The sequence below is a fragment of the Neodiprion virginianus genome, chromosome 4, assembly GCF_021901495.1.
Source record: "Neodiprion virginianus isolate iyNeoVirg1 chromosome 4, iyNeoVirg1.1, whole genome shotgun sequence".
NCBI classification, from domain to species: domain Eukaryota; kingdom Metazoa; phylum Arthropoda; class Insecta; order Hymenoptera; family Diprionidae; genus Neodiprion; species Neodiprion virginianus.
The window spans coordinates 853,282-873,971 of NC_060880.1; the positions used below are offsets into that span (position 1 = coordinate 853,282).

At 40.4% G+C, this 20,690-nt stretch overlaps 1 protein-coding gene across 1 annotated transcript; it reads right to left on the minus strand.

Moving 5' to 3' along the window:
* Positions 1–1,181: 1,181 nt before the first annotated feature.
* LOC124303439 (uncharacterized) lies at positions 1,182–19,925 on the minus strand. The gene is made up of 3 exons (XM_046760630.1): positions 18,827–19,925; positions 3,060–3,236; positions 1,182–2,102 (listed from the first exon to the last, which is right to left on the minus strand). The coding sequence occupies exons 1-3, from the start codon at positions 18,974–18,976 to the stop codon at positions 2,016–2,018; spliced, it is 414 nt and encodes a 137-aa protein (XP_046616586.1). The 5' UTR covers positions 18,977–19,925; the 3' UTR covers positions 1,182–2,015.
* Between the last annotated feature and the right edge of the window lie 765 nt (positions 19,926–20,690).

The window sequence follows — 20,690 nt, forward strand, 5'->3', positions numbered from 1 at the left end:
TACAGGCGCAGTTGAGCCGAGTGTGTGTCTCCAACGGCAACAGGTGGATAATCTCATAAAGTCGGCCAGCTATTCGCGGGGTTATATCTGTATATACCTACCTATACGTATACAGGGTGGGAGGATGATTATGTGTACCGACCGTGAGCGAAACGAGGGTATATAATGTGGGACGAACGTACCCGCCACGATAAATAACCCAGAGTTTGTTTTGTGCCTGCTGTTTCTCTTCTAAATTTCCTTTCCACGCTTATTTCTTTCTCTCTTTCCTCCCTTCCTTCCTTCCACACACTTTATCATTTCTCCAGAGACTTGTCGTACGTTAAAAGTTTGATGAGAATTTTACGTTGGTAACAATCTACGGGATTTTTGCGGGTAGCAAAAGCGAACAAAAAAAGAAACCGCTGACATTTTTACTCGCGTTACAGGTTCGTCACAAGTTAATTAATTACCGATGCTCGTATAACTTGTGATTGAATTTTTGCTTCACCGCATGCGCTTGCACGTATTTTCTTGTACTGTACTCTATTCTTACAAAGTACGAAATATTATTACAGGCCTGAACGTAGGTGTATGATATTTGCTAACGTAATTGGCGCAGCCCCATTCCGCGCCTCTTCACCCTCAGAAATAACAACCGTTGGTCCCAAGTTATTCAGCGACGCCGGTTTACAATTAGCCTGTGCAATAACGCGCAACGGACTCTCTGTCCCATTGTTCCCCCCTTGAAAATAATTATTCAACGTTCGCCGCAATTTTCAGAAAAACTCGACGCGTTTATACGTCGGTAGACCTGTGTAGGCTTCGCCCGCATATATTTTCGTGCTCTGTTGTACGGGTTAGCTGTTTTTCTTATTGTTATTCTTGTTATACTCGGTCGAGGAAATCCTCCTCGAGTCCTTATCGTGTCGATAAATTAAAATCTAGAATGTACCCAACTTTTTATCGGAATAAAACCGCATTTAAATCGCAGCTCGATTTATTATTAATCTTAGACAATAATATCAGAAGTGATGATTGTTTAAAATTTTCGAGGTACAAGAATACGTAGGAGCTGAATGGGAAAAGAGAAAATTATTATTGCTCGTTTTTGCGTAACGAAAAAAGCTTTTGATAAACATGAAATTGAATAAAAAATTCACACATACAAGATCCTAATTCCTAATAATGAATATTACTCATTTCGCACGCTATTCAAATATAGTATTTAATAATTATCAGGGTGTATAATGAAAAACGTTCGTGTCGACGATGTGTATACAAACGATTGTGGTACAGGTCAATTAACAATTATAGATAATACAAACTGCTTGTTAATTATACAAGAGAAAAAAAGGTCGGTGTTCTTTTTCATGCCACGATATTATATTACGTGAGCGTTTATACGTAATGCAAAATGGTATAATCCTCGTTTTTTTTCACGCTTCACATATGCGTCGCGATAAATAACGGAATTTGTATACTGTATGCAATAGATAATATACACGTAATAAAGTTATAATGATACCCTACGTCAGTCTCGATAACACAGTTTCGGGTTCACGGATAGGTACGTCATGGGATTCAATATTGTGCGCTTGAAACTATATAAAGGTTGCGTAGAAACAGCATTAATGGTAGTCGATCAATCTAATCAACAATATAACAAGATTCTGAGAAAAAGATACTTCAGATTGGTACGTACATGTAATTGAAATCAGCGATTACACATCAATTCTATGAAACGAAAGTACGGATTAGAGACCGGACAATTTTTTTTTTTTTTTAATGGTACACAGTTTTCAAATTTCATCCAAGTCGGTGAGAATTACTCGAATCGTTATGCAGCGTCAGTTGCAGCAGGATTGCACCTAGTAATTGGAGATTCTTGGATTTTTTCAATTTACTTTTACTGTTTTTTTGTTTTTTTTTTCTGGTTTTCTTTGATTTTTCGCTTCATAACTCGATATAGTTAGTAGAGGAAGTGATACAGAGTGGATAATTTATTGTTGCATGCTCGCGTTCGTCCGTCTTCATCACTTTCTCTTGAAACATGTCACAGCGTTGAAGTAACACCGCCAATAGACCCGACCCTTCGCCTGTCCACGACGCTGGAGATCCATCTGCAACTCGGTTACAGAAAAACAAACGCCGTTTATTGATTGCGGAAAATTTTGCGAACACGTTAGGATAATGAGAAATCGAGATGTCGACGCTGACACGCGTACAGGGGAAAAAAGTACCTCTTCGACAAAATGAGGGAGTTGCGCAGTTTTTTGTTAAGGCGACTGCAGAAATGCTCTGATTTGTGATTGTGATTGAAAAATTTACGAAACGATTCATCCGGAATTTCGATGTTTCAGATTTAAAAAATTTCTCATTTTCGCACTTTTGGAACTTTGACTTGTCGCAGATATGCCCTTTCGGAATTTTGTCTTATCAAAAATTTGGGCCTCGAATTTCGGACAATGCTAAACTCTAATGTTTCGTCAAAGTTTGATTTCTCTAGTCAAGTTTCGCCACCAAAAAATTCGTAATCTTTCTAATTCGAAAGTTTCAACCCCGCCTCTTCGTAGGAATAAATCTGGATAATTTCTATTGCAACCGAGGGTTGGCAGAAAAGCTTGCGTAAGCAAGGCGGCGTACAACTGGCCGCGAGTCCGAGAGCTTTCGAATCATGTTCCGGCGATGGATAGAAACAATCCGCATTGCAGGTACGCACATTTGCCGCGACGTAAGACGCCTGTTGTTGATTTGCGCGTGATCCGATACACCGGGAGAGAAAATAACATCGCAACTGTATCGATTGGAAATACCTGTCAGAGACAGACGAACACGGTTCCGCTAATTACAATACGAGAGGGCATTTCTCCTTAGCCGTGACGATGACGTCACGCCGGCTGTCAGTACCAGACCGAATTTTTCTACACCCAAATACGCTTGTAATACACTCGAAAAATCTAGCCGACCGACGATAGTCGCGTTAACGAGGCGGGAAGTTTAGCGTTAAAGTCTATCGCGATGTACGTTAATTCGATTTAAACAGAGGATATTAGAATTCGGTGAAAATTTATACCCACCGTCTGTTCGTCCGCCGATACTGCAGGGACGATCTGCGAGCTAACCAGCTGCTGCTGGGGCGCCGATCTCGAGATCGATCTGCCGCTCGATCCTCCCGAGCCTTGCTCCTCCACCGCCTTCTGCAGCGCGACCATCAACCTGTCCAGCAGCAAAGCCGCCCTCTTCGGCACGACCACCTGCAACGAGACGAGACGTCGATAATTTTTACACCGCCCTTTCACTCGAGGTGTCCAAAGGAATCACGAACGAGAAGCTTTTCGAACCTCCGAAAGGACCCAAGAATTTTTTCGACAAGAGAATCGATCCGCGATCGGAAATGAGAATTGAAAAGGGCTGTTGATGCCATTTTTTATATTTTATTTCTTTTAAAATATTGTTCACGCTTCCGACAAAATTCGCCTTGGCATCACGGATAAAGAAAGATATCGTCGATCTTACATTTCTTATGGTGAACGTATACAGGCGGTACTTTTTTGGAGTTGATTGTACAACAATTGCCGCTAGATTTACAAATCCGATAACAAACGAGTTGCAAAATCATTAGTAAGATATAACCGGAATTCATGCACATTTGACTCGAAAAAAGTGCGGTCCGTACGTTCACCACAACAGATGTAAAATCTACGCTGCGTTTTTTTCCGTGCAAATCGCACGCGTGCTTTTTGAAGAGAGTTTTTTGAGGGAAAGTAAAAATGACACTTACGGCCTTTTTCAACTCTAATTTAGAATCGTTTCGTTGTTGTTGGAACGGTGTCTGATGTTCCAGCTTTTAGACTCGCTGATTGAGCAGCTTAAACTTCGTTTAATGAAATCAAACCTACGTCGCGATTACACGGATATAAATTCTTCGTAATACACCTAGTTTGCGGAGGTGCAGGAATTATTCGGAGGGGTGTAAAACAAGCTACTTTAACAAGTAGCCTGCACGCGCCGCCGTAAATCAGAAACTTAGGTTTGCTGTAATGTACAATAAATTTGCACCAAGCTTCTCCTCTGCAACTTCTGCCCGTAAGTCGACGGACGTAATTAATTCAGCAAATTATAAGAAAACTCGCTCGCGCCCACGGATTTATAATACGATGATTAAAACAGGAATCGAACCGAGCGATATTCTTCTGGGTGAAAATATAGGAACTTTGAGGGGAAAACGATCACTTTTATTTAGTTCTTTTCGTTTCATCATTTAACCTTCTCTAGTCGGTCGGGGACAGTAAGTGGATTCGATGAACTCGAGATCTTCAAGTTACGCAGTCTGTGATCCTCGCGTATGTCAAGCGGGAATCTCTGCAGTTGCCTCGAAATTATTTTTTGTGGGTAAATTGGAGAAGTTGAATGAATCACTTAAATCTGGGACGAGTGGATCTGATTTGCGGCGTATAAAGCAAGCTCTCCGAGTATAGGTACATGATCGTCGGATTTACCGAAATTGAATTTACCCAATTCGTTCCTCGCCGATGAGGTGGGAGGGGGTTAAGAGGAAGGGGGGTGTCACGAGTCGAACGACGATAGCAAAATAGATGTATACCTATTTGGGAGAAAAAAGAGAGAGGGGAGAGAAAATTGGCGGAACCGTCAAATTTTTATTACGTACTTGAGAATCTCGCGGTATAGATATAATTGCTAATATATTTATTTGTAAAGGGCCCCGTAGAATCCTTATGGAAAATGGCTCCCCGTCAAATTGGCTGGATTTTCATTATGTTATACTACACATCCTCACGATCAAAAATTCTCACGGACACAAGTCCGGGAAATCAGTCATTTCCGAGATACAGGCTTCCAAAGAAAGGTGTCCAGATTTTTTGATATCCGTGGACGTCGTGATTTTCACGAACTTGAAATCAAACAGATCAGTCAAAAAACTTCACGGTTGATTATCACGGATAGGCAGAATGCTGCGATTGATTCCATCGACGCATCGATTCCATCCGTGAACTCGCCGGTTTACCGGAAGGAGCTGCAACGTCGGATTTCGCATGAAGAACGAGACCCTCCGACTCTTTCGATAATCGACTTTTCCTGTTTTTCACGCCTGTGCGAAGTCTCTCCGAATAGGCTGTGCAGTTTTCGAGTGATATATTTGATTTCAAGTCCCCCTTGAAGCTTTGTAATCCGTAAAAAGCTCGTAATTCATAGATATGAAAAAATCCACGCACCCTGGTCCGGAGGCCGCATCTTGGAAACTAGTGATTTTTCTTACTTGCGTCGACGAGAACGTTTGATCGGTAGGATATGTGCCGTAATTAATATACTAAAAATGCAGCCAACTCGACCGGGAGCCAATTTCCATAAAGATTCTGCGGGGTTCTTTGAAGGAAAACACAATTTTTAACGACTCGCGAAGCTCCGCGGGATAAGGCTCCTTTCTTCGCTTAAGAATAATTACAGCGATAACTTTCGGGGTCTTTAATAGCTCGGTGAATGAGAGAAAGAGCGAAGAAACGAAAAAGACGACCGCTATGTTTGTGCAAGAAAACGAAATGGCCGACCAGTTTTGCGTTTAATTCGGTGAACCGGCGGAACTGTTCGGGTTACCGAGGAGAGCTTTGATGAAAAGAATGTTAAATAATCAGTTTGCTCAGCATATCGTTCCCAGTTATAACAAACCCAGGCGCCATCTGCAGCGCTCGGTGGATGATGAGAAAAATTTAAATCTCAAAAAGTTTCCCATCCCCGAGTTGCCGCCGCGACGGCTAAATTATGCATCGCTCGCAATGAATGAATTTCAATAATTAGCCCGCCTCCACAAAGCTGAGAAACTCTTTCTGACCGCCCCGAAATCCTTACCGCGAAACAAATTTCTACCCAACTGATTCGCGGCCGGGATCCGAAGCCTCGAATCAACCTGATGGAAGCTTCGCGACGCGATTTAGGTCGGCGATAAAAATAACGAGGAACGCGAATCGCTCCTTTTGCCATCTGCGTCGGTTGAAGAGCGAGATCCCGGATACGGCAACGGGCAGCGGGGGTATTAACGCCTATTTCCATTCTGATAATGAACACCTTTTTACCACCGCAAAACGTTTGCCTTGAATCAAGCATCCGGTCGTCGGGGAGATTGATTTTTAACATCATTGCGAAACGCGTATATTTTCATCGATTCCTCGTTGCGAAACTTCATAGTCGCTAATCGCTGATGAGATAAAATTCCGTGTCTGATGTTCTTCCTATGCAACGAGGACTTCTTTTAATTATTCGGAAACTTTAAAAACATTTGATTGTTTTTGTTTTTCGAGGAGAGGGGTTGGAACTCCGAATTTGAACAGTTCCGAAAGCGCCTAGTCCCAATTTTTTGGTGATGAAACTTGTTTTGGATTTAGAATATTTTTACGTTCGTAATCCTGGTCATTCTGATGTTCGGTTTTTCTGATTATTCACACCCACTCTATGTGGGTATATTTTAACTTTTGGAATTTTACTCTATCGAAACTTGATTTGTCAGAATTTCTAGCTATCGGAACTTTACTCTACCGTAACTTGAATTTTCGGAATCTTGCGTTTCGGAACTTTGAGCCGGGTTTCGGACCATTCGAAACTTTGTCGTTTCGTAAAAGTTTGACTTCTTCGCTTCAAGTGTTGCCGGCAAAAAGTTCAGGATTATTCGCTTTCGGAACTTTTCAAATTCGGAACTTCAACCCCTCCCCGATTTCTTGACGCAGTCAGGAACGTAATTAAAATAAAAAAATATCCCGTTAAACAAATCGTTTTCATTTATTTAACGGGATATTTTATCATTATCCAGTCGTCGATTGTCCCGCTTTTTGCAAATCGGTTTCTATGAGCGCTGCGGTTGCCTGGGGGACAATGCTAATTAAAACAGAACCGAAATGTCCACAGCTATCGTTGAAATATATGCGAATAATAATCAGTCTGCGATCCACTATTCCGATACATTAATGACAAGTCGACGCGGTGTGCTAAACAGCTCTAAAAATTATATGGTAATTATTCGTCAAAAACACATCGGGTGGCGAATTCTTAACCGGAAATCGTTAACTGCGGTGGATAATCCTTCAAAAATCACAGTTTCGCGGCTAAAAATTTCGGCCGTAGAAAATTCTGAAGAAATATGCAAAGGTTGAAAATATATTCGAGATTTTAAATTCTCGAACGGTGAATCACGTTTTTCGATCGACTCTGCAAACACGGGAATAAATTAAATTATACCAGTGAAACTCGGTATAACAGCTGAATGATTTCATTAGCAAGCGCCTGCCAATTTTGATTGATGAATAAAAAACGAGAAGAAACAGATAAAATGCTCGAAACTTCTAAAGATCGGATATTTAACTAAATAGAACGAAATTTCAAAGCCGATTTTGCTGAAAAAAAATGTACAGTGTAGGCCGGCTGAAAACAGCGAAAAGTAAACTCTGGAGAAAAAGAAAAACAGTAACGGGGAAAAAAGCTTTTGAAACAGGCGTACAAAAGCGCTCTGAATATTCAATTTTCTCCTCGAGCGATCGACGCGACTACCGCGATTCAATTAACGCCTCAAACTACTCGAAAAGAGGGAGCCTTGCAGCTTCTAGAAGTCGAGAACGACGAAGATCTAGATAAGCTCTGGAACACAATGGAATCTGGGTAGATAACGTAGCCCGTAGTCAGCGCTGGTGATGCATGCTACAATTCTATCTGAAAGTGCCCCTCGCGATCAGCTGTTTCAAGCTTGCTGGGCTATATTTTACGTGAATTGATTAAACGCCGCGCATCCAGAGGGTGGTCGTGCATTAGACCATGCAGGGTGTATAATTTCAACAAAAACGTGTCCGAATCAAAAGAAATGCCCAAACAGAATATTCGCACGCTCCGCAGACTGAAAGCGATCAAGTCTAATTCAATTTAGGGTCTTATGGGACGTATATTCTCAACCAAAAGTGAGTCTGGGTGAGAACATTGAATACTTTGCGATGAAATTGAAATCTCAGAAAATCAATCATAACCAAGATGACGATAAAATTCGTTTTAAGTAATAATAATAATACATACAAAAAATTGTTAATAAACTGTTAAAACAAAAATTCGTACGACAAATCTCCAGTGACATTTTTTTTATTACATATAAAATGAGTTCATTGATTTTTCTGAATTCCTACGGTTGTTTCTTTTTTTTTTTGAATTTACGACTACTTTTTGAAATACTCCGTTTTCCATAATTTTCTGACGCTCTATGTAGACATTTGACGAAAAGCGATCTACAAGTTCAGGACTTTTGATCAATTTTTTATATCCGAAGAAATTCTCAAAAACGGATTTTTAAATATCGCCTAAAATTTATTAAACATTTTTTTTTCAAAGTATTCAGAGAAATCGATGAATTCATTCGATATGAAAGAAAGAAATTTCACTAGAGATTTGTGGCACAAATTTTTGTTTCAATATTTTATGAACAACTTTGCGGCATTGTTATTATTTGAAACGAATTTCATTATCATGTTGGTCATAATTGAGTTTTTTTCAGATTTTCATCTCGTCGCAAAGTATTCAATATTCTCACCGAAACTCACTTGGTTGAGAATATACGTCCCAGAAGACGTCCCTTAAAGGGTGAAAGACAGTTCGAAACCATTATTTAAAGAAATTTAACTGAAGTAATGAAATGATTAAAAAAATTTTATCAGTTTAATTTTGTTTTTTTTTTTTTTTTTCCTCCATCAGGGTGAATTTCTTTCGTTGAAATTAAACGGATGGTCGATTTCATTGCAGTTTTACTGAAATTTCTTGCATATTCTCAGGAACGTTGATCGGGTGAGGATAGTTGAAATAATCGAATGCCTTACATTTTGTATCTCAGTTGCTTAACGCGCAAGGAAATTTGAGCCTTTCTCTTTTCCACCGTTGGGGGCAAAACTCGTCTAACAACGAAAAAGCCGAGGATCCCGAGAAGCAAAAAGAGGTGTCGAAAAGTCCGAGGCTCCGTGAGGCGGTGGGCGAATTAGACTTGTCCAATCTCCCGGAGGAAGCTTTCGAAGCGGAAACGTCACATTCGCATTCACGCCCGGGCGTGTAAGACAGACCCTCGCACGTCTTTCGGACGATTACGGAAACGCCTAATGACGCACTCGCCGGCCAAAGGGACGCGTCATAAATTAGAAAGAGAACCCTTCACCCGAGACACTCTCATCAGCGGATGATTGTCCCGCCGCTCCGCAGGAAGACCCGAGGAATCGCCAATTCGGCCGACTTGCTGTCGTTTTGCACCTGCGGGCGGTTTCAGAGAAGGAGAGAAAAAAAAAAAAAAGGAATTCACTCCGAGCCCCTCGGGAGGGGGGGTAAATCGGTCCAATTTTGGCCCTCTGTGCAACTTTGGATACGAATTGCACCGCGCTTCGTGTATTCTGTACCTGCTCTGCTGATCCTTGGGCAGAAATGTGCGAAATAAAACTTGAACACGGCTGTCCGGCTTATCGTCGTCGTCACCGCAAAAAGCTCGCTAAAAGCGCGGCTTTCCGCTAAGTGACCATTCCGTAACCTTTAAGCCACTGTCGGTTCAATGACAAGTCAATTTGCGATCGGTCTTTCCTAGCTGTCGCAGCTGATCGTAAGCTGTTCTATCGCCGCGTTTGCAGCTGCAAATTGGAGTTATTACAATTCAAGAATTATGGTAGTTTCAAATTTTTTATTATTGTTCTAAATTACTTGTTGTAATTTCTAGTTCTCGTCTGGCGACCTCGATATTGCATCAAAACAGTCTCGCGATGGCTCATTTTATTCCTCATTCTTTCTGAATTCACTTTTTAACCCCTAAAATGCGGGAAATGTCTGAATGTCGTAACACGTGTCAAAAAACTGCATATTTTTTAACGATTTGCTAGGTATGAGTAGCTTTCTTGAATTCTGCTAGAAAAGTGCGATGTAGCGTCGAAATTTGAACCCTTTGCGTTCGTTTGTTTATGTAACCTTAGCCGGTCACACCTCTGTAGAATTGCATAACGGTCAGACTCACCCCAAAAGTGATATTTTGCTTCAAAAATGAGATCTAAAAATCTATCAAAGAAAGGATCTAGGTATTATTTAAGGACCACATAAAAAACTCGCTCAGTTCTTCCGACCAAAATTGATTGTTTGAATATTGTGAAGCGTGACCGATTGGAATTAAATATGGGATGAAAAATGGTAATCGATTTTGCCCGGTCGGTAAGGGTGGGAGTACTACACGACCTTAACCGGCCGGGTTCGAAACTTGGCTGCCAATGAAATCGTCTGAAGACAAACGCTTCGGTTTGCCAAAATTTAGCAAACTCCGCGAACTTTTCACCGATCGTGACGCCGCGTTTATCCGGCTTATAACGTAGCCCGGGATTTTCCGCGGGATGTGCTTTCTTCGACAGCCGATGATTCTCCTTGTCGATTCCATCGAATGAAAAGTACCGTTTCGCGTTTTCCTGCAATTTTTATTATTGGATAAATCTGCAGCCACCTGCGTCCCCGATTCTATGCATCGCTCCGTATAAAATCACGGAGTGTATTTCAGCGCGCGGTGATTCAACGGCGTAACTAACGCAATAAACCCCGCACAGCATTAATGGCTTATACCGTCGGTAATACGTCGAGCTATATCTACTACCTCATAATATTGTTCCCCGGTATTATCAACCTGTAGGCAAGGGTGTATAATTGAGTCCCGGTAAAACGCCGTGTCTATCATATGCGAATTAACGGACCTGAATAACTGCGCCCCGCGTAATTCACTTACATCCGACAACGTCGACTCGCTAATTTTCATGATTCTTCAACTCCCTGCGCGGTAAGCGTGCCTCAAATCCCGAAGTGTAATCCTCGGCATGGTCTCGCTGTTCTTTTACAACTTTCTCTGGAAATCTATCCTTCTCTGTCTCAGATCGTTGATTCGTTTGATAAAATTTTGGAAGCAGAGAATATTTTTTTTTCCCAATAAAGTAATTCCCCTCAAAGCGATCCGTTCGACATACGGTAACGAGACAATTTCTTCAAAATAGAAGTTGAAAATTTTCAGCGAAAATTGTACGGTATTTTACCAGGAACACGCGATTGATGAAATTGATAAAGTCTCATCTTCGTCGTTGCAATTTCCGATTCAATCGGGACAACGAGGGGTGTGAAATAATGCAGAGAGTCTAGAAATTCGAGATATTGTTATACCCGAGGCGAAGAAGACGACGGGTAAAGGATACAAATGAAGTCGAGTAATATCGCGGAGTGGAAACACGTACTTCATTGACGGTGAAGAGCCGGCGAGTCCTGCTGCAGGAAGCGGAGCATCCTTGACGCGAGACGGAGTCCGGGAGCCGGTGTGATGAATTTTCGTATTTCCGTTTCTCGATGCGCGAAACCCCGGCGATTTCGCAGAATCGCGCCTGCGGTATAAATCATTTGAATGCGGGCTGGAACGAGCCGCTAAACGTTAGCGGCGCCCCGAATAAGAGCGGCGCGACTGACGGGCCGTGTAACAGGTGATAAACGACCCCAACACCGCCCTGCTGTATGCAGGCCAGCGGAAGATGCTTGGGGGTGAAATCGCTTCGAGCTGACGGTGGGAAAGAAATTCTTGAATCAGCAAAATACATTTTGTCGGAGTCCGTTCGCTTGAATCGCTTGAAAATTTTAAAATTCACAATATTGCAAGGAACTCGCGCCGTGTTATCTTGAATAAATTGATAGCTAGCATGATCGTTCAAAGGCTTGATTCAATTCTGACTTAAGTCGTCGCAAGTATCTCGTTCGGCAAAAGTATTTTGTTGAATTTAGTAATTATCGTCTTCGCCGCGTTTAACTGTAACATTTAATTAAATCTTAACATCACTTGACTCAAATAATCGTTTCCATTCGTGAGGACTTCGAAATTCGAGAGGGGTTGGATCATTAGTAAATAAAAAGAAAAAAAAAATTCTCATTCTCGTCATTTGGAGAATTTGCCCCGTTGGATAAATACAAGGTTGTGAATTTTCTCTCGCAAATGTAGCTTTTCTCACTGACAATGAGACACGCGAGCTTGCGAGAAGTAACGAAGCGTTGAATTTCAGCGCGCAAGTAGTAATTTCAAGCAATGCAGCAGAAATCTGCAGGTGCTGATTTAGAGCCCGATTGAATCGATCAACGCGCATATACCTGCGAATACACTATACATGTAGATACTTTATACGTCTTGGGGCGTCAGAATAGAATTCTCCCGGCTGTTTTATATGCAATCTGCGAGATGAGAGGTGGAGCAGTTCCTTTTGCAGAAATGAGAGAACGCGAGGAGAGAAAGAGAAAGGAAACGACGCCGCGAGATAAGGGTCGTTATGTCACGAAGACTTCGTTTTTCCTCATTTTACCCCGAGGAGAAATTGTTTTTTCGAGATAAATTAATACCCATACATATATGCGTGTGTGTGTGTGTGTGTGTGTGTGTGTGTACATATATATGCAGTTGGAATATCCGATAACGCGAAATTACTTTGCAGAGAGTGAAGCTATCGGTTTCAACATGATTTAACGCCTCTGATACTATACTTCTCTCCGTCATTGGGGAATTGAAATTAAAGAATCTCCATTTCTATCCTTTGCATAAGTTTCCTCAACTCGTCGCTGACTTATTTTTTCTACTTCTCACGTTCATGCAACTGCCGGACAATCTATTGGCGGAGAAAACTCGAGCGACGTATTATTAATTGAAATTACGCGATTCTGCAGCTTTGAAATGAGTTCCGTATTAAGAGAACACGGTTTCCGTTCAATCGATATTCGCCTAGATTGATAAGGGGTGGTATTACTTTGCGTACGCGAAATCAAGGCTCAGTTTTTCCAATTTATCAAGAAATATAAATTGATATTTTTCAATTCTGTTTTTCATACATGTTGATATAAGTCTTGAAGTACAAGAAAATTTCCCTTCTTAATTATTGTAAAACAAAATGCCGATGGAGTGGTCGATAAAATGAAACGATGTTTTTCAATTTTCAACCCATCAACCTTAAATTTCGACTCTAGCTTTGCAATGATATTTTCTAGTACAGTATTTAGGATTTGTTCGATTGATTGTGAAATTTACCGATTTCATGCCCCTTTCTTTCCTTAAGACAATAAAAAAAAAAACATTTTGTAAAATTTAATATCTTTATAAAATCCTACGCACTTTACTGGAAAATGTCATTCCAAAGCTAGAGTTAAAATTAACTCAACTCCCCAACTCAATTGAAACCTTATTCTCGCTTTTGATTCGACGACGTTCCTCCTTACAATTTTGCTCATTTATGCAGAATCCTTACCGAATATATTATCACAACCTTGACAAACGACGAGATATCCATCCGACAGTCCGGCTCGCTGCGCGATTCGTTTAACTGTAATTATTAATTATACAGCAAAGTCAATTCAGCCTCTTAATTGCTATAAGGATACCCTTTGATGTTTGACTTTCGGGAGAACGATTCAAGAGATTCCATGCAGAACGCGCGAATCGAACAGCTTTCAAATGCTATAAAGCTGCAGATTGAACCTGAGTGAGAATTTATTTCTCAAACGAATCCTTATCTGCAATTTTTTATCCTCGGAGCGTGGGAATCGGCCGCGTTTACTCCTCGACTCCACGCGATCAGCTCGCTCCGGCATCGCGCGTATAATTGAGTCCCGTCCAATTGAGATTCGCCCCGGGTCGAAGTCAAGGGTTGCTTTCTAATTAGCAGCCAACCCGCGCCTCGCATTCGGCCGAGCTGTTCTGCGCTCATTACCATGGAAAGTGATTAACCATAGCTCGCCATCTGCACTGCAGACTGCGAAAAGATCCAGACCTGCCAAAAACCCTTCTCGACGCACCCGCGAATTTGCCAAGTGACGAATTTCTTCGCATTTCAGTGAAATGTTTTCTCTCGCGTTGCGGTGCATTCGAATTTCAAGGAGCCCGAGATCAAGAAGTGCGGATATCGCATCGTCTGTCATTCTGTATTTACGAACACATTTACCGTACAAAAGAGTTGTCAGTTTACAAATTCGGTGTAGCGACTTGAATTACCATGTATTTGTTTCAAATTTGTAATAAAAATTCTTGCTTTTATTAAAATTTATAAGGATTGCACAAAAAAAAAGTAATTTGAATTTCAAGAATTTTTTAGTAAATTTATTGTATTTGTAAATCGATATGGTGAATCCCGAATAAAACTTCCAATACTCTGGAGGAAGTTTTATGAACTTTATTTACGCAAGCGAGTCGACTTTCATCAATTTCCACAAGCCTTAAGTATACGAATTTGACAAAGCGCTAGAGTTGGTAGAAAATTTTCATCTTAAAGAAAGTTTGAAAAGTCGTACTTATACATTAATCGAATTAAATGTAGTTTAAAAACGTCCTTGTTATTTGAGAAAAAAATTCAAAACCAGTGAATTTCAATCCATAAATACCTTCTTGTATAATCAAGGTCAAAGAATCAATCGCATCGTTAAAATATTTTTCATACAAAAAAATTATCAAGTTTGTCCGATTATGGTGAAAAATATCTCGTTTCATCGGAGAATTAATATTGTACAAATCATCCAAATAAAATGTTCTTTTAATATAAATTCAGCGAACAAAAATTCATTTCACAATGTTTACGACTACTTTCTTTCATACAGATGTAAATAAATTCAATAGCTTGACTACGGCTGCTGTTCAAACCTAATTTGTTTCGCGAAATTTTTGTTTCAACACTTTTTTCACCTAACGCGCCGGGCCTGAAATTCTATTACAACCGCGGGAAAGTGAGTCTAAAAGTTTTACACGCGAGTATAAAAATAAATATGCTTAAAAAAAATCAGTGGAAATGCGGTGAATGTAACAGAGAAATCGGATCTCGAGATGAAGAAGCTTACCCGCGTCTTTGTTATTCAAAGCCTCGGCAAGCCGGCGCTAAAAGAGTGGTTTTGACGAGGACGCGAATGTCAAATTTTGCGTGGATGAACACGGGCGTGTCTCGCGTTTTGCGGTTCGGAATTTCGCTTCGGAAAAGCCTGTCCTCGACATTCCCCAACACAAAGCACTTTCACGTAGGAGATTCGAGGCGAGATACGTACGCGTAAAATCCCGCTGCACGGTTAGATATTCCGCGGATTTTCTTATTTTCGAATAATTTAACTCTATTCTTTGCCGTATCTTTCGAAAACAGTAACAAAAACGAGCGAAACTCACTGAGAAATAAGGATGAAGGAAGGTAAACAGCCCCTAAAAAGAGGAAAAAAAATCAAAAAAATCTGGTATGAATTCGCACAAAGTTGGAGTATGTATCTACCACCATTTTCGATTTCGCTACAATAGAGTGAAACGAAACGCTGCTAAATCATACCGCTCGCACAGCAAGGAATGTTGTTACAATCACACCGCGCGTGTTTTCCTTTTCCTTTTCACATTCTTATTTTTATTTTTATTTTTATTCCCCTCGACGGACGAGCAACGGAAGAAGAAACGCGCCTAGCCCACTCGAGTATAAAGTTCAGCTACAAAATTTCCTTCTCGGTTCTTTCCCGTTTTCCTCCTCCTCCTCCGCCTCCTTTTCCTAACAACAATAAGTTTACGATTCTCCTGTATGCGATCTGCAGCCTCGCGTTCTTCCCTCTGACGGATGGACGATCCCCTGTTTCCTTCTTCTTTTTCTTCTTCTTCTTCTTCTTCTTTTTTGCTTCTATGCCTTTTATCGATTTATATTATTCGCTTTATGCCTGCGAGATGTGGGAGGGACTTTTTTTGTCAAACTTCGAGAGGAAGACAACCGAAAAAGGAAAAAGCGAAATCAACGAGCAATTCTTCTCATATTTCGCTCGCGTTGTGAAACGGAATTCAAGCTGCTCTTTCGATTGACAAGTGGGCGAAAAACGATTTTGAAATCGACGCACAATTTTCCGCGATACCTGTTCATTTTTACACAATCGTAATAATTTATATTCTTCTCTGTGCGTAATTAGTTATTAAACTAATTCCACAACGGATCAGAAGAAATTTAATTTTCGGTCGATTTAAGACATGTTTAATCAGTTGTACGATATAAATTACGTCGTTTCTTTTTTTTTTCATTGCTTTTTTTTCATCAAGGGAACGCGGCGTAACGAGCCTTTTGTCAATTATATCATAAAGACAATTAATTCGGACCTTCGTACATCCACTAATTAGCCAATTTCTCAAATCAACTCCTTTTCTCTCTTCCAAAGCCGCAAATAATATCGATCAGAGACACTGAAATTCGAGAAAGAAAAACCCTACCTGCAAAGAGTAAAAGATACATAAGTTTTCGTATTTATCTTTGCAAAATTATTTCAATACGCAACGAGAGCTCGTTTTCCAGCTTATTAATTTCCAATAAAGAGTTGTCTTGTTATCGTGAAATAAATACGCGGGTGAGTAAAAGTTGAAATTAATTATCAGCCGATCGAAGCGCAAAAAGGGAAGAAGAAATTTCGAAGGGCGCAAATATACACACCTACGTAATATTGTATAATCGAAAAAAATTTCCGGCATCTTCGAAACACGAGCGGCAATCAGCGGCCTATATTGCTAAAAAAAAGTATGTGTATATAGATACATATATATGCGTATATATATGTAAAACATTGAGAGCGAGCTGATGTCTTTTTCCGCAGCGAGATATTGGCAAAAAAAAATTTCAATTTTATTCGGCTTAATGCACGAGCGACGGAATGTCTTTCGTTTCCCTCCCACCCCAAAATAATTCGCTCGCCTTTTACTTCTTTCCATTATTTTTTCGTCTTATCTCACGAATTGCCAGAGCGATTTTCCGCACGGTGGCGATTAAGGCGATCACCGACGAATTCGACAAGATCCCCAAAAATTCGTGACTGTTTGTGTAATTAGATAATATTTTAGAACCACGCGTCTATCGTCGATTAATTTGTTATATGCGTAGAATGATGGATCGATCGGTAAAAGATAATCGATTCGATTGAAAACATTTTATTTTTGGTCGTTCGTACGGCGTTTCTCGGCGCAGATCGGATATAGACTCGCGAGAACGAAACTTACGGACGCGCTTTGCGAAAATTCACCACGCTCAACTCGGCCACCTGTTACCGGGTCACGAAAACTGGAAGCAGCTTTTGTCCGTGCCGAAACGAGAACATCGAAGGCATAAACAACGTCTCTGCGAATACAATTACTTCGCATGTATAATCGCGGTTCGTTCCGCGACAGCTGGATTGATTAATTAGGAGAGTTTTCGGAAGAGGCGGCCATTATTCACAACGAATCGCTCTCGTGAACACATGATTATTGTTCGGAGTGTAAGGATCTGCCGAATCACACGTCCCGTTTTTCGCCCCCGTCATATATCGACCGAATTTCATCTCGGATGCGAACTCGAGGATCGCTTCGGCAGAAAAATGATTTGTCATTCGATTTTTGACTCGTCAGAATTTTTCAGTACCATATACGCGAACTTGACGTTAAATCCGATCGTATTACGAACAACGCGAAACCTGATCAAATGTCGGTTGTGTGTTGTCCGGATTCTGTTACGTGGGAGAAATTGCCGGCAGGTTCCTAATTTTACTCCTTAATTACCACGAAATTAGTTCAACCTGCCAGGCTTAAGTATGTCTATCAGGGCTTTCTGTTATTTTGGTTATTTTGGAATTTTTCGATTGCTCCCGAAAAATCTGTGCATAGTATATGAGAAAAAAAAAATCGTTTGCATGTACAAAAATTTTCAGTCAATATTAACATGTGCTGGAAAGCGATTGAAATTTTAAATATAAAATACCTACGTTGAAATTTTCCATGTTTTTGATTTTTTTCTTTTTTCATTATAAACTTAAATGACCCGAAAAAATCATTTCGATGCTTGGAAACAATGTTTATACTTCCAACTCGACGCGATAACAGAAATCATTTTTATAGTTTAATTGTTTAATAAATAAACAATTAAAAAACATTGAAAATTTCAAAATATTATCCGAAAATTCTTATATTTCCAGGGGATTTCTTTTTCTTCTATAATATGAACATATTCTTGCAGTACAGTTGAAAATATTTCAAACTGATTGAAAAAAAAATAATTTACAATTTTCTACCGTCGGATCCTCTCAAAAGTTTGTATAGGTTAAAAGAAAGATTCTGTCAAATGATGAAGGTTTTACGTTATGTGGAAGATCGCGGTGATTTGATTTTTCATTTTTTTTTTTCACACTTATTTCAATTCGTGAAGAAACACGTTGTAGCACTTCAATTATCATCTCTTTCCTGACATTTACATTCAACCGAAAGATTAAGATCCATAACACAACGATATATCAACCGGGAATCTTATTTTCCTAAATCAAAAGTTCATATTAAATTACAACTATTCTATGAGATTGAATTAATAATGAAAAATCGTTAGATAAACTTCTTAAGATCAACTGGAGACTTGACATTGCAAGTCTGGGTCTTCTTTGTGACGTAAATTGATATTGTGATTGATGTAATCGATAAAAAAAAACGTTTATTCACCACACATCTTGAATTGAAAGAAATGTAAAAAAGCGAAAATTCAACGGACCGCGATTTTCCACTAAACGTAAAACGCTCATCTTTTCACAGAATCTTCCTTTCAAGCTAAAGAAATTTTTTATGAGATACCACGATGAAAAATAGCCAATAATATTTTTCCGACGAACTCTAACACACTGTACACGTAATTAGGTATCATCAAGACCACCGACAAGAATAAAAAATAAATAAAAAATTGAAAACGCTCAGAAAAATTTACAGTCAAGTTTCGCAATTTAAAAATGATAGTAAAATTTTGTTTCGCAACAAATTTAACGGAAAAACCGTCCGACTTACCGGATACTCGTCGTACTTCGCCGCCGGATAATCGGGATAGTCGAAGGCCGCAGGTCCACTTCCGGCGGCGCTTCTTTTGGCCATCGCGTGTCCGCTGGCAGTCGCCACGGCCAGACTCACCAGCAACACGGGGATCAACGACACCCCCATTATCTTATATCCCCTCGTTTCTCACTGTTTATTCACGAACTTGTTCTCTACGGCCACGGTTGTACGATTGGTTTAAGCGGCGAGTTAGCCTTTTTGCGTGCGCGAGTGTGTATTTTTTATTTATTCCAACAACTTTTTCTTTTTACTGACGGAGTCTGGATTCGGGAAAATCTTATCAAAGCTGGGCTCGGAAGAGAACGGTAAAAGACAGAGAGTAAACAATTATTGGGAACGAAATTCGGGATCTCCAATTGTGCGGAAAAGGTAAACGCAAAAAAAAAAAAAAAAATATGGGACTCTAGTTTGTTCGAATAAATTTTTCGTAATTTTCTTGATCGAAACGAGAGTCTCAAATCTCTTCGCTTATTTCCGATTATATCGATGACGAATTTAGACGGTGTTTAATTTTATCATGTATATGTAAAGCAAAATCTTCCAGTAACAGTAATTTTGAATAGCTTCTTCTTGATCGTTTATCTTTAATGTTTTTATTATTCCGATTAGACTCTTGATTCTTTGCCGGGTCAAATATTACGATCTCAACTCTCCTCCTCCGCTGTATTCTAGGTCCGAGCTTTTATTCTGCACATTTATTTAATTCGCAAACGTTGATACGCTGCGTTCCGTCCTTTCTTCCCTTTCTCTCTCTCTCTCTCTCTCCCTTTCTCTCTCTCTCTCTCCTTCCGACGATGATGTGCAACGTGTATATTATTGTTATCAGTACTATTATCTACAAGGTGCGAAAACCGGTTTCGTCGAAATTGTAGCCTTCTTCTTATTTCCAACTCCTTCTCTTTCTCGTCTCTCGTCTCTCGTTTGATCGATTGCAAATGAAACTTTTCTAATATCGCAGTTAATTATCGATCCTTCCGATCCTTGAATAAACCCCCGGCGTCGATATTAACTCAGAGCTTTATTCCGATTGTTGACGTCCTTTGGGAGAAGAGCTTGAGGGTGCAATGCGAAACGTGGGGGCTGCTGCACGCTCCTATATACCGACAAACCACCACCACGCGGCTCGGCCCGACGCAGGCGCGAATTTCGACTATTCGCGCTTTAACCGCCCGCCCCGCTCGCACCGCAGAAACGGAACGAGCTGGCAAAACAAGCGGCAGAACATTGGGTGCAGGAAATCGCGATGAGACGAGGGGGACGGTTCGGCAATTATATACATATATACGTTTTTTTCCTTTCTTTCAAAATCGCGAGAAAAATGCGGGTCTGTAAACTTGAGAATGAGGGAAAATAAAAGGAACCGTGTTCAAAGAGCGAAGAAACGAGAAAATATTAGCATCACTTTTTCCGACATTTCTTCTTTTACTTTATTTTGCCGGGAATCCTTGCCGTCTTCCCGGCAACGATGATTCGAACCCTGTGCCACGTTATGACTTTTGCAGGCACACTTGGGACGCAGCCTGCATAACAGTCGAGTTATCCGGCTCTTTCAGAGCGTTAATGTCCCGGCATTAACTGGTACCGCTGAGTGAAATTTCCAACGTCGAGAAGCGAGAAAAGCGGGGTCGAAAATACGTTTACAAGTTAACGTGCTAGTCTAACGGCAGTCGGAGTAAAGGATTATACGCCCCTGCTCTTTGTACCGTTATACTCGTATATACATATCGTCACGCGGCGTTGTTCGAATCTCATCAGACTTGACGCGCATGATCTCCGTATTTCTCTTCTTATCCTTTCGTTGTTTGAAAACTGGTTTTCA